The 13,408-nt window shown below is 48.6% G+C and overlaps 1 protein-coding gene across 3 annotated transcripts in view; it reads left to right on the forward strand.

Annotated features, from left to right (window-relative positions):
- The window catches only part of c11.1 (maestro heat like repeat family protein c11.1), a 123,956-nt gene that overhangs the window by 54,417 nt on the left and 56,131 nt on the right, over nucleotides 1-13,408 (forward strand). For all 3 annotated transcript variants that reach the window (XM_045765299.2, XM_069311047.1, XM_069311046.1), the window contains exons 13-14: nucleotides 4,589-4,657; nucleotides 12,991-13,159. In XM_045765299.2, coding sequence (XP_045621255.2) covers nucleotides 4,589-4,657; nucleotides 12,991-13,159 — 238 coding nt within the window. The remainder of the gene's footprint in view (nucleotides 1-4,588; nucleotides 4,658-12,990; nucleotides 13,160-13,408) is intronic.

Consider the following 13,408-nt stretch of genomic DNA (forward strand, 5'->3'; position numbering starts at 1 on the left):
CTACCGCCCTTGTGCAGCGGAACTACAAGTGCTGATTTAAGTGCAGCTGGTTTGAGAACCTGGAGGATACAGGAAAGAGCCTGTATCCAGGCTCTTTCTCCATATTGGTAGACTTGGGCGCCGGTTAGCAGTACCCTGCCTGGGATTACCTGGGCGTGAGTCCCTGTAGGTAAACGCTCAGGACCCTGGGAAACCCCGAGGGGGCATGGAGGGTCCAATGGATGTGGCCCCGGAGTTCCCCCTCGCTTTGTGTGAGTTCGAGGGTTGCTCTGTCCCCTTGTCTCAAGATAACTCTCACCGTTTTGCCTCCGTCTGCTGCCTGTGGGGTCGGTGGCACCTTCGGCCCGGAGCCCTGCGAGTTTTGTTGCTTGTTTGTGGTTTGATTACCCAGTCTTATGCTGACTATGTGGGTGCAGGCAACATAGGCAACATGCAATGGGCGTTGCAAGTTGAGTTTCAGTGGTGCAACATGCTCGGTCGGTTGCTCCCCGGGAGCCTCAGGGCTGCCTTGTTTTGGTTGGTGTGACGGGGCTTGGGGGTGTTGGATGCTTTGGTTTGGTTCCTTCCACGCTCCCTTGTCTTTTCCCTGTTGTGGTCTTGAGACTCGGGCGGTTTCGGGATTTCCCCCTTCTGGGGTAGCGACGGAGGCATTCGAGCCTGTTCCTCCAGCTGTGTTGTATGAGTCTGCCAGTGGGCTCCCTTCCTTAGTACTTGTCCGGTTGCCTGGGCTTTTCTTGTGAGGCTGGGGCTTTGGGGGAATGGCTCGGCCCCGGGACCTGCCTTGTGGGTTCCCGGGGCTGGTGAGGGGCTGATATTTGGTCCCCGCCTGGGTTTTTCTACCCTCTGGGCAGGGCTTGTGGTTACGAGGAGTGGGGTCCCCCCCCCTCCCCCCTACATGTTTTTGGGAGTCGGCCCCTCCCCCCTACATGTTTTTGGGAGTCGGCCCCTCCCCGGGATCGGTTCCTTGTCCCTTAGATTCATCGGGTCCGTCCTGTTAGTGGGGTCCGTTTCTCCCTCCCTTCTTCTTGGGACGGGCCTTCACAGTCATGTTCCCCTCTTCTCGGGGATCTGCATGACTTTTGGTCTCGGGTGCGACTTTGTTTTCTGTGCCTTTGTGCTTCACACTTGCTTCTTTGTTCTAGAAGGATCGGGAAGGTTTAGATTCTTTCCATATTCTTGGAACGTCTGTCGTCTTCTGGTCCTTTCTGGGGTTTGTTAGTCCTTCTCTAAGCTTCTCGGTTTTGGTCCTGTTTCGTTTTTTCGTGCTTCTCTCTCCGTGCACTGTCCTGCGCTGCACAGGGTTGCCAGATTGGGCTCCTTGTAGCCCGGTTGGGCTCTTGTAGCCCAAATGGGAAGCTGTGTTATGTTTCTTTTTGCTCCTTCCTGCTCTTTTCGACTATGGTTGGTGACTGCCCTGTGTACTCTCCTATAGGATTCGGTCATTGACAGCACTATTTTGTCTTTTTTTTTTTTTTTTTTTTTTTTTTTTTTTTCTAGTCACGTTCATAGTTTCTTTCTTCAGCTCGCGACTTCTGGCAATCCACATCTGGTATCCCTGGTGCGCATACACCGTGGTTGTTTGTTTTGACACGGGCGGTGTGCACGCGAGCTGGGATTTTGCATCCCTTTTTCTCTCGGGTGCTGTCCCTTTCGCTCTTCTTGCTTCTCCAGTCTGTGTCCTGTAACTCCTGGGGGTGTTTTGATTTGCCGCTTTGGGGAGGACGCTGGGTTTTACCTGCGTATGGGTGTGGGGCTCCTCCTTCGCCTCTCCCCTATTCTTCTCCTGCCAGTGCGGCTCTGCCTTCTTCCACTGGCAGTGCTTCCGGAATCTTCTCGGCTACGTTGTGTCGTGACACGTTTGTGCCTATGTTCTGCAAGTGAGTTTATGCGGTCTGGCTTCTCCTTCGGCCAGGCGCTGGTTGGTGTTTTTGGATACGAATATACGAACATCATGGCACAGGTGACTTCAGCAGGCCTATTGGGCCATAATGAGGCAGCTCCAATTTATGCCCATCCAGTCCCACTCTTATGCATGTCCAGCCCATGCTTGAGTCCAGATAGGGGGTCCTACCTCCACCAGGTTACGAGATACATTGGTGGGGTATATGTTATGGGGTAAGTGTTCATGTCTGGATGTTCCGAGGTGACACTTTGCTGCAGTTTTCATGCTGTGGATGCGTGTTGGGGATTGGTTTAGGATTTTTGTTTGGCCCTTCCGTGCTTCTTCCTGGGGCCTTACTTGTTCATCTGGATTAATGGTTGTAAGGGGAGTCACGGGGCCCATTTTTCGTGGTCTTCTCTGGGTCACTCATTCCTTGCATGTCTTGCAGTGCCTGATTTAGCCCTTCCATATACATTGGATTCTCTGTACAATATTTACCTAGTTGTCCTTCACTAGTTGTGTTTGCGGGAGTTGAGCTCTGGCTTTTTGGTCCTGCTTCTCACGTGTCATTCGCTCATGTGCAGGTTCATGAGCCTGCTGGGCCCTATCTTATCTGCGCTTGAAGCTGTGTGTGGTGTCACTTCCTCTTGCGTTCCGCTTGTCTACTACTCTGACACTGCAATCCTTATGCAGGCGATGAGTCACAATAATGTGGCTGAAGTATGTTGACCAGACCACACACTAGAAGGTGAAGGGATGACGTCGTCCCTTCACCTTTTAGTGTGTGGTCTGGTCAACTGCAATCCGTCTTTCCCATTTCTCTTTGGCTCGTTTGGGCGCTCATTCCACCGGTGTCCCCTGGTGTGTGTGTGCCCCTGGGGTCCCGTAGTCGGTCTTTCGCTACTTTATTACTTCCTTTGGGAATCTTACATGTGGTGATTATATCCTCGTGGCTCGTACTCCTTGGTTCGGGTACTGGTCTGTTGGCGTACCTTTGCGCCTTTTTTCCTTTTCGTCTTGTGTTGGGGCGTGTCACACAACTTTGTTGTTGACATGGTTTGTTGGGATGTGACCAGCAGCTGTGTGTGTTGTTGGTCATGTCCCTTTCATTCCCATTTTGCTACTTGCCTTCTTCATTCCTCATCTTCCTTCTACGCTCTTTTCCCTGGCCGTTGGTGCTGTGGCCTTTTCTTCTGGTCTTTTTCCTGTGTTTTTTCATTTTCTCATTTTATCTTACACATGGTTGTGTGTTTTGTTTGTGCCTTTTGGCTCTCCAATTGCCAGGTTTGGGTTCCTGGTTTCCTGACTTACCTGGCCTGTTGGCGTTTTCACAGTCTCGGTTTCCCTTCTCTAGAATCGCGCGTCGGGACTGTAGTCTCCGATCTCCTGGCGGGCTCGTCAGCGTTGGGATGTTTTTCTGTAAGGTGGACGTTCCATCTCCTCCTTTGCCGGCTTGGGTTTCTGGCTCTGCTGGCTCCGTGGTCGCACCCGAGATCTTCCCGTGGCTCCACTTCTTCCTAGGCTCAATTGGCATATGGCGGGGCCGGTTCGGTTCTGCCTCGAGTCTCTCGCCTTCTGTTGGTGGTCAGGGTGGCTTTGTTAATGGTGTCCCACCTGCATGCTTCTTCTTGGCGGCAGTGTGGGGTTTTTGGCAGTCCCTCCTTTTCTTCTGTCCCTTCTTTGGTAGCTGCGATGTTGGTGTTGTCTTGTCTTTCTCTTGTGAAGGCTTGGGGCTGTCATCTTTCCCCATACTGTCACCTCATATCGTGCGGCACTGGCTGCTTCAGCTTGCTTTCGGTATTGATGTTACTTCTGTGCTGTTTGACATTCGGGTGCGGGGCTTTTGGAGGTCGAACAGGGTCCTAGCTGCTCGTTACCTTGTTAACGTCCCTGGGCCTAGTCGGGCCTGTCGTTTTGGATCAGCAGTTGCAGCTAGTTGTCTTGACTTTGAGTTGAGTGAGCAGTGACCGCCTCCCAGGTAAGTCCCTAAATTTTCCTCTGTGGGTAGTTAGCTCCAGGGAGCCGAAGGGGCTCCCCTCCAGAAAACCAGCGTTGAATGTAATGAAACGCTATTTTCTGGGTGAGACCCGGAGGCTCCCCGGCATCCCTCCCTCCCTCCCTCCGGTTGGCAGTTTTACGCGTGTTTTGACATCCAGCCTAAGAACTAAAGGGTGGATAGCTGGCGTGTGGGGTCTGGGGCTCCCTCTTACCCTCCCGGGGAGGGGGCGAGCTGCGCCAACAGCGACACGGTGATGTGTGACGTGATGATCGTTTGCTCGTTTCGTTTAGGGGAGTTCTATCCACTTGTTCGGTTTTTGGTAGCCATATTTTCACCAGAATAAGGGTTTGTTTTGGGATGCTTACCTTTCTGGGTGCCTGACCCGGTCGATGGCAGACATAGAATGCTTCCAACCACATGGGGGTTTCTATAGGCCATTGCTCCCCTTGCCTCTTCTGAGGGGGCCAGGTACTGGCTTGTGGTTCCCGGTAGGCCCATAGAACTCCATACACATGACTGATGCCAAAGTCTGACATTAGCATATTAGCCTAGTAAGCTCCGGGGAGTCTCCGGGTCTCACCCAGAAAATGGCGTTTCATTACATTAGATGCTGGTTTTTCCTTATTGTTAACCCTTTACTAGAGTGAAAGAATTTTTTTTTTTTATCCTGTTGAAATAAAAACAAATTTTTTCTTTATTATTTACAGACAGCAGAGGAGCAAATATCTGTTGATGATCCGCAGAGGATTGACAACCTGGTGAAGGATGTTGGGAAGGTTGGTATTATTAGACTTTTGCACATCAAAGTATTCATCTGTACACACAACCATGTGCTTTATGAACCCCTCGGGGCTGAGACTTGTTGGTTAACCTGTTGTGTTCGTATAAATGGCCTTAAAATCTAGGGAAATAATTGACTTGTTCATAGCATAAATTGAACTGTACTGTATTTTGTTTGTACAGTACTCACCAATACGAGAAGTCCCGATCCACTTGATATCTTGATTATCATTGTTGATAGAGCATTGTTATTTGCATTTATTTATTTATTTATATATTCAAAAGTTCTTACATTCTTGAAGCACGCATAGCGTTTCAGGCAAGTCCTTAATCCTGTGTTCTGGAATACGACCCGCCAAATTGTTTTAACAACCAGGTACCCATTTTACTGTTGGGTTAAACAGAGGCTACAGTTAAGGATTTGCACCCAGTAAATCTTCCCCAGCCAGGATAGGAACCCAGGATGAAGCACTCGCGAGACGCCAGGCGAACGTCATAACACTACACCACGGGGACTACATGGAAGAGGTGGTGGTGAATGTTGGTGTTGGGTTGACTGAAATGCAGATTAATGGTGATGAGGTAACCTCGGTTGTTGAAGCATTTGGGTCAACATGTAATGAATCGGGTGCAGGTGGGGGCAGTGCTAGCTTTCTTGGAAGCCTTTCCTAAAGAGTTTAATTGATATTTGTTTCAGTCCCTTTGCTCTTGTTTTCAAAAACTTCATATACAAATTGTACAGGTACATCATGTCCATAGTTTCAAACTCACCGTTGCTCAAACTCACCGTTGCTCAAACTCACCGTTGCTCAAACTCACCATTCAGTCAGTGGGCAAACTAGACCCATCTTCCATACAACCACCCACCACAACCCCGGGCTGCGAGGCCTGGCAGACGCTTGCCTGATGAGATATCTGAACCATTTTATGCAAACTTTGCACTTCCCGAACTCAAGTATCCGAACGAGCCCCAATCGAGAAACTGTCATTTTTGGACAGATAGATACAGGTAGTCCCTGTTTTTTACTTGGCTTCCTGTAGCTAGCTACAACAGACAACAGGACTCCCCACAGAAAACCAGTGTTGAATATAATAAAATGCCATTTTCTGGGCAAGCCCCGGAGGCTCCCTGACACCCTCCCTCCCTCCCTCTCTCCCTCCCTCCGGTCCGCAGTTTTCATTGTCAAAAACTGTCGTAATGGGCTGCTGGCTCGGAGGAGGGGGAAGCACTAATGAGGAGTACTAGTTGGATGGAGTATTGCTCGTTTGTTTTTGTTTTGAGAGTTCTTTTGCTCTTGTTGAATGTAGGTAGCAATTTTCACTAGATTATGGTCCGCTTTGTTTCGCCTATCTTTCTCGGTGCCTTCCCTGGTTGATGGAAATTATGACTTACTTCAAATGTAAAGTGCTCATAGTCCATTGCTCCCTGCTCCTATCTGAGGGGACCAGGTTCTGGCTCATGGTCCTGGTAGGCAAAAGGACTCCTGTGACCGATATCAGTTCGAATAGCTTCAGGGAGCCTCGGAAGGCTCTTTTTCCTCAGATCCTTAACTTTTCTGGGAACGCGCAGAAAATGGTATATTATTACTGACAACACTATTTTTTTTTTTAATTTAGAAGTTGAATTTTGGAAGGAAACCCAGTTGGCAGATACAGTACTATGTCCAGTAGTATAGTATGATACAGTAGTATGTAGTGCAGTCCACTGCTTAGGAGGATCCATTATAAGGGGGTATGGATTTAGAAGGGTGCACTACAGTATATGCTAAAGTAGTGGCATTAGTGTTCAGAATTAGTGACACACAGGAAAGAAAGGCATTGAGGGTAAAATAATTATATATGTAAAATAGTGTAATATTTTTATTAATGCAAATGATTTGGTCTCTTGGGGTGGGGGGGGGGGGGGGAGAAGGCACCCCTAGTGGCTTCCTGAAGCTATATTGCACTGATAGTGCCATACTACTAGGTGTTATCAGTCGCAGAGTTCTCGTCTGCCTACTGGAGACCACAACCCAGAACCTGGCCCCCATTCAGAGAGGTGCAGGGAGCTGTAGCACTATGAAAATCTTTTATAAAAATGTTTATTCAGATAAAAGTACATGCATATAAGATGAGTTACAAACAGAATGTTGGATTTCTAGATGGAGCTAGTATATACGATGCCTAAAGCTATTCATGTAAAGTTATTAATGTCTGCCACCACCAAGGAAAGGCCCCCATAAAGTTAGCAAGTCAAAACATACTACTGTATGGTTAGAAACGAGACTTTAGCCTCAAAACTGCCAAAAGAACTCCCCCCCCCCAATAATTTAAACAATAAAAAATTCATGCTACAGAGGACCACTTGCTTTGTGAACCCCTCGAGGATGAGATACGTCGGTTTCCGTGTAAGTTCGTAAACGAGAAATGTAGGAAACAAAAATAAACGAGAAATTTTGGAAAAGTCTAAGAGAAAAATTGACAGGTTCATAGCCTAAATGTGACAGTATTTTGTTTGTACTCTCCAATAAAAAAATAAAAAGTCCTGATCCACTTCTTATGTTGATGATCATTGTTGATGTAGCATAGTTATTTACATGGGAGAGATGTTGATGGTGTTGGGTTGACTGGAGTGGAGAATAATGGTAATAAGGTAACCTCGGATGTTGACACATTTGGGTCAACATGTGATAAGTCAGGTGCAGGTAAGGCAGTGCGAGCTTTCTCGGGAGCCTTTGCAAAAGACTCTTTAGTTGACATTTGTTTCATTCCCTTTGATTTTGTTTTCAAAAACTTCATATACAAATTGTACTGGTCAGTCAAGCATCCAGTCACAAGTCAGTCAGTCATAATCAGTCAAAAGCTGTTAGGTATTCACAGTCCTGGTAGCAACCAATCACAGTTTGTAAACAATGTGAGTCTGATGTTTACAGAACACCAGCTTTATGTACTCTCACAAACCCTATGTACCTTCTTGTATATAAGGAAATCAGAGCAGTCGGTCGGTTGGGCAGGCAGTCAGTCAGTCAGTTAGGGCAGCCTGCCTCCAAGGCCACTATCTGGTAGGAAGGTAGCAGAGATTCTGAACCGTATTAATGCCCGTCTACACACGCCTGGATGGTGGGGAATGGGGAGGATGTAGCCGGGGATGTGGTTTAACCACAGCCAGTCTGTGATTGTCCGCCTACCTGCCCGAACCCACCCAAGCCTGCCTGCCTACCCAGCCAGTTAACATGCCTGCCTGCCAGTTAAGTCAGTCCATCCATCCATCCATCCATCCATCCGTCCACCCACCTGCTAACCCCTACCTGCCAGTCATCCCAACCCCCCAAACCTGCCTACCTGCCCACTCTGCCTGCCCATCCACCCACCAGTCAGCCATCACTGACACAATGCATGCATTTGGAGCCAACATGGTGCACAGATGTTCCTAGATTGTGCAGATATGTTCAACAAAGTCAGAGAATGAACACAACAGCCTCGTGACAAATCAAAACGGTGGGAACAATAGGCCGTGAATCTGTGACGTCACAGGGTAGAAGGCACTAGAGTGGTGACACCCGACATAGTCGGTGGGCAAACTATGCCATCTAACCACCATGGGCAAGTGAGAGGCCTGGCGGACCGCTTCCTTGCTTCCCGAATTTGGTTCGTGAAGCATGTAATCCCAACCCTTATCATGAAACTGGAACTTTAGGATAACTTTAGTTCACAAACCAAGTGTCTGTCTGTATTATGGTTTGCCCCACTTTTTTTCCTCATTTGAGGGGGATGGGAGAGAGAGGAAGGCAGACTGGGTCAGCCAACCACTCCACCATCAGTTCTTATACTGATGTAACCAGTGTCTGGTCACCCGCTCAAGTCGCTCTGACTCCAGTCTCTCATTTTAATTAAGTGGTGTTTGCCTTTGAAGCTGTTTATGTATGCATTTGTGCAGCATGAGCCAGGAATTTAGTGTGCTTCGAGCTGCATGTGCTCGAAATTCGAAGTGTACACCAGTTCTCTTCCCTGGTGTGTTTGGGATGCACTCCCTTAAGGGGTCTCTTTATTTGTGTGGCCGTCGCCCTTCAGGTAAGCCAGTTGTCTTGAACAGTCTGTCTTTGCTTACGTCGGGAGTGTTTATTGCTAGTCAGGTGCACTGTGATTTGCATCACCTACCCGACGTGCAGTGGGTGAGCCTGCAGCTTACATGTCTGGTTGGTGCTACGATTCTCCATGGTTGGGTCCTAGGGAGTTTTGGGCTTTAATTTTTGTTTCTGCTTGGGAGATTTTTCTGCTTTACCTAGTTAGGTTTCACCTAAGGTTTGGTGCAGTACGCCCCCCTTGTTGGTCCTTAGGCCTTTCCGTTGGCTTCTGGTGGCCAGGGGTGCCTATACAATTATACATGGGTTACCAGCATAGCATTCCCAGTGCCTGGGCTTCCTGCAGTGAATACTTGACCTGCAGGCCTTGGAAAACCTCTGCGATCTTGGTTGTAGTATATATGTGTACCTCTTACAAGCCCTCTCTTGCTTTGTGCAAATTTGAGAGTTGTTAGTCATCTGTTCCACCTGGCGACATTCATTTGTTTTGCCTCCACCATGCTGTCTGCTGGGTCGGTGACACCTTCGACCCTGAGTAGTGTGGGACTTGTTTCCCACGTGTGACTTTTCTTACCCATTATCTTCATGAAATTCAGAGTTATCAGGCGGTGACTGCTTAGCATTTGAGGTTTTCTGTATTGCAGGGGTCTAGGTTGAGGGCCTGGTTGGATGCTATGGATTTGCCCCACTTGGTGTTTAGGGAACCAGTTTTGGAGTTGTTGGTAAACTCAACCATGGTTCCATCTGCTCCTCATCTTCTTTCCCTGGTGGGTTTGGTTCGCCCTTCTCCTCCTCCCATATCCATCTCTGAAATGTCTGAGGGTTTCGGAGGAGGGGCAAGGAGCTCAGGATACGACTTGGGCTGATCCAGAGTTTGCCCCCTTCTGACTCTGGTGCAGAGGCAGTTGAGCCTCTCACTCCTGCCGAGGTTTCTGGGTCTTTCCAGCAGGCCCCTTGTTTTGAAGCCTTGGCGCCTTTCTATCCCGGGTGGTGGGTGTGGACGATATCTCTACCCCAGGGCCTCGTTAGCGGTTCCCGGGCTCAGGGTCACTGGGGCCCCTTGGGTCACATTTGATCCTTTGTAGGAGATCCTTTGTGAATTCTCTGCCTTCTATAGAGGGTCTTGTTTTTGCAAGGTCTTAGGATTTATGTCTGTATAAATCCCCCTCCCTGTGTGAGTTTGTTGGGTGCTTTTTTCCCCGGGGATCATTTAAGAGTGCCTTTGGGCTCTTTGGTTTTGTCCTTCGGAGGTTTTCTTCCTCCCGAGTTCTCCCTGTAGAGGCTTGGGGAGTCACTGTGTGTGTACCTCCTGGCTAACCCGGTTTATGCCTCAGGAATCTGGCTTCCTTGGAGTCTGGTTCTTCCTACCCTTATTGGGCATGTTACAAGATTTCAGAGTCATCCTGGCTGGCAGACTTTCTTTTTTCTTCATGGGGCTTGGTACGGTTTCTGTCATACCTGCAAATGCTCGGCGGTTTCTTGAGCATTTGTGCGGGAGTATGAACTTTGCCCTTCTGGCTTGAGTGGCAAGAGGCATCTTCTGTGTTGCAGGTGTTTCTGGGGGGGATTCTTTTGAGTCCCTCAATGCATGCCTCTTCACTCCTGCCCTTTCTTCAGATGTGGATCGTTTTAGCTGCATGTTCAGGTCCCGCAGCTGTCAGGTGATTTGGTTGTAGACGACCTTTGTGCCCATTTGCACAAAACAAATGCCTTGTGTTGTGCGTTTCTTGAGCCTCTTGGAACTTTATTCTGATTGGCTCTTGGAGGACATGGGAGTGCTCGGTGAGGCTCCTTCTGCTGGGGTTTTGGTCTTGGCTGCTTCTGTGTCGTCAGCCCTTTTTAAGTTGTATGCTTCGATCCTCCGGAACGCAGTCTTCTGGTTTTTCACCTCCTGTCTCGCATGTTGGCAAGCCATGCTGGCCCAGTCTTTGGATTAGGCGTGGACCCTGGCTCTCGCTTCTGCTTCTCCCTTTTCTTCACTTTTGTTTCCTGGGGATGTGGTTTCTCAGATTTTTGTCGGCGGCAGCCACTGCTTGTCGGCCTGTGGCAGACTTGTGTTTTCTGGGTGGTCGTTCTTGCCATCACTGGTGGTTTGATCGAGTCAGCTTGTCGCTTGCTGTTGGTCAAGATGGGTCCTCCGTGGTGCCAGTTGCCAGGTCGAATGCGCTTCCTCAGGCTTCATCCTCTTCATCTGTCAGCGGTGCCTCCTCTGCTCAGGAGGCTGGTTCTCAAGGTTCACACCAGCCCTTTCGCTAGTCATCTCTTTGATGGGGTGGTTGGGAGGAGAATAGCTCAGTTTGCCAGTTCTTGGTCCCATGTTTTGTGTATTTTTTGGGTAGTTTCTTGCAGCCTGCAGTGGAGTTAGTCACTCGAGGCAAGCCCACCTCCCCTTGCCTTAATCAGGTAATCATAGAGTGAGCATCTTTGGGCGTGGTCAAAACGACTGTCTCTTTGGTGGGTTTCCCACCTGTTTCTGATCCCGAAACAGGATTCTTCAGATCTTCCGTTCATTCTTGACCTGTCCGGGTTGAACTGGTTCATCCAGGGGCCCCTCCTTCAGATGGCCGCGTTGTCTCAGGTCCAGCTCATTCTCAAGCTAGCCGCTTGGATGATCTCTCTGGACATCCAGCACGCATTTTGGCATGTTGCTTTACATCTGAGGTTGAGGAATTGGTTAAGTTTTGTCTTGGGTGGCAGGTTTCTGCTTTAGAATTCTCCTGTTCGGGATGAATTTGGCACACAGAGTTTATGCATTTAACTCTAGTCTAAGTGGCCATCTTTGGTTGTTGGGTATCGGCCTACCTTGATGACTTGCTGGTGTGGGCTCGCAGTCAGTCTGCATGTCTGCTAGCCAGGGATCTGATTCTTTCCCAGCTTGCTGGGTTAGGGGTTCCTGGTGAACAGGTGGCAGTTCCAGTTGGTTCCATTCCTGGTTCGGACCTGGATGGGCCTAGTTTGGTACTTTCAGTCAGCATCGCTGTCCCTGCCTCCAGTACCATTGCTCCAGCTGCAGCATTGCTGTCTCCTGGTGTTGAGGGGGAGCTGGCTGACTCGGCGGTTTCTCGAGCATTTGTGCGGGAGTATGAACTTTACCCTTCTGGTTTTTCCTTTGGGATAGGTTTGGCTTTGGAGGTTGTTCTGGTTTTTTCGATGCAGCCACTTTCGCCTCTTTCCTGATTGCTGGATGTAGCCTCCAAGGGCCTTGCACCAGCTGCTGCATCGCCTACATCCTCTTCAGGGTTCACTTCCATGGCACCTTCATCTGCCCTCGCTCAACATATTCATAGATTCCTCGGCTTTCGATTGCGGCTTTGTGACCAGCACTCATCAGTCCGGCCAGGGTCGTTGGCATCTCTCTCTTTATCGGGTGCACAGTTTGGTTCTGGAGTTTGTGGCCATGTGGCAGGTGCTGTAGGGAGTTCAAACTCCTCCAAGCTCTGTGATCCAGCTCCATTCAGACTGGTTCACAGTCTGAACCCCCATGGTTCATTGTCTCAACTGGGGGGAGAGGGGTTCTCTTCAGTCTCTGTCTTGTTGGAGCTGGGCTCTTTGAGTATCTCATCTGCTTAGTTCTTCGTGTATGGCTCTATGCCATTCACATTCTGGGAGTGTCCAGTGTTCTGGCCAATGGTCTGTCCTGGTTCTTCCCATCTCCATTGAATGAATCGTTGAAGCAGATTCCTTCCTCTGGCCTTGCTGGAAGTTTTGGCAAACAGACGTTTCTCTCTTTGCACCACCGTAGTCTCGGCATCTGCCTCTTTACATGGTGCCAATTCCTGACTGAGGCCCTAGGGGTGGATACCTTTTGGCTGAACTCGTTGAAATAGGGGTTCCTTTACCTCTGGTAAAAACTCCCTGCACCTCTAAGGGTGCCAGGTTCTGGCTTGTGGTCCCCAGAAGGCCAATAAGAACTCTGCAACTGATGGCACCTAGTAGTATGGAACTGTATCAGTGTAGTAGCTTCAGGAAGCCACTGGGACTCGCCCAGAAATTGGCATTTCATTACATTCGACGCTGGATTTTTGTATTGTATATTGTACTGTACTACTGTTCTTTCACAACTAAAATCATGAAATACACTGTACAGCTCCATTCAGTGTCTGATAATCTCCTGAGGAAGAGTGCAAACCCAAAAGCACGCTCAGATGAAAATATTTTTCATTCATTATGCCTTGCTCTACATTGTATGGTGACTGGGTGAGAGTGAAATGTATATGCACAACTACAGCATTTTAAACTTCTGTTGGTAATGTTTATATGTTCTTTAGGTGATGAGCAACAAGCTTTCATTTGTCCAACTGCGCTCCTTCTTGTCAAGTGTGGTTGTAGGACTGCAAGACCGGCTGGGTGACTCCTCGGCAGGTGTAGCCCTGGTCATTACTACAGTATTTACTCTTCGTGGACATCAACTTCATCAGCACATCAAGGAATTATTAGGTAATATTTTATTTGTTGTATGAACTTCAAAACATTTAAATTAAAAAAATAAATCCATTAAATTTTGGAATGGGGATTTTTTGTCTATACTTGGCTAATATCATTCTGTTGCTAGGTTAAGCAATTTTCTGGGGGGAGCCCCGTCAGCTCCCCGGAGCTATACCAGGATGATATGTTAATGTCAGATTTTGGCATCGATCAAGTGTGTGAAGTTTTTAGGGCCTATCGGGGATGTCTTGTGCAAACAGA

Source organism: Procambarus clarkii, chromosome 69 (assembly GCF_040958095.1).
Source record: "Procambarus clarkii isolate CNS0578487 chromosome 69, FALCON_Pclarkii_2.0, whole genome shotgun sequence".
NCBI lineage: Eukaryota > Metazoa > Arthropoda > Malacostraca > Decapoda > Cambaridae > Procambarus > Procambarus clarkii.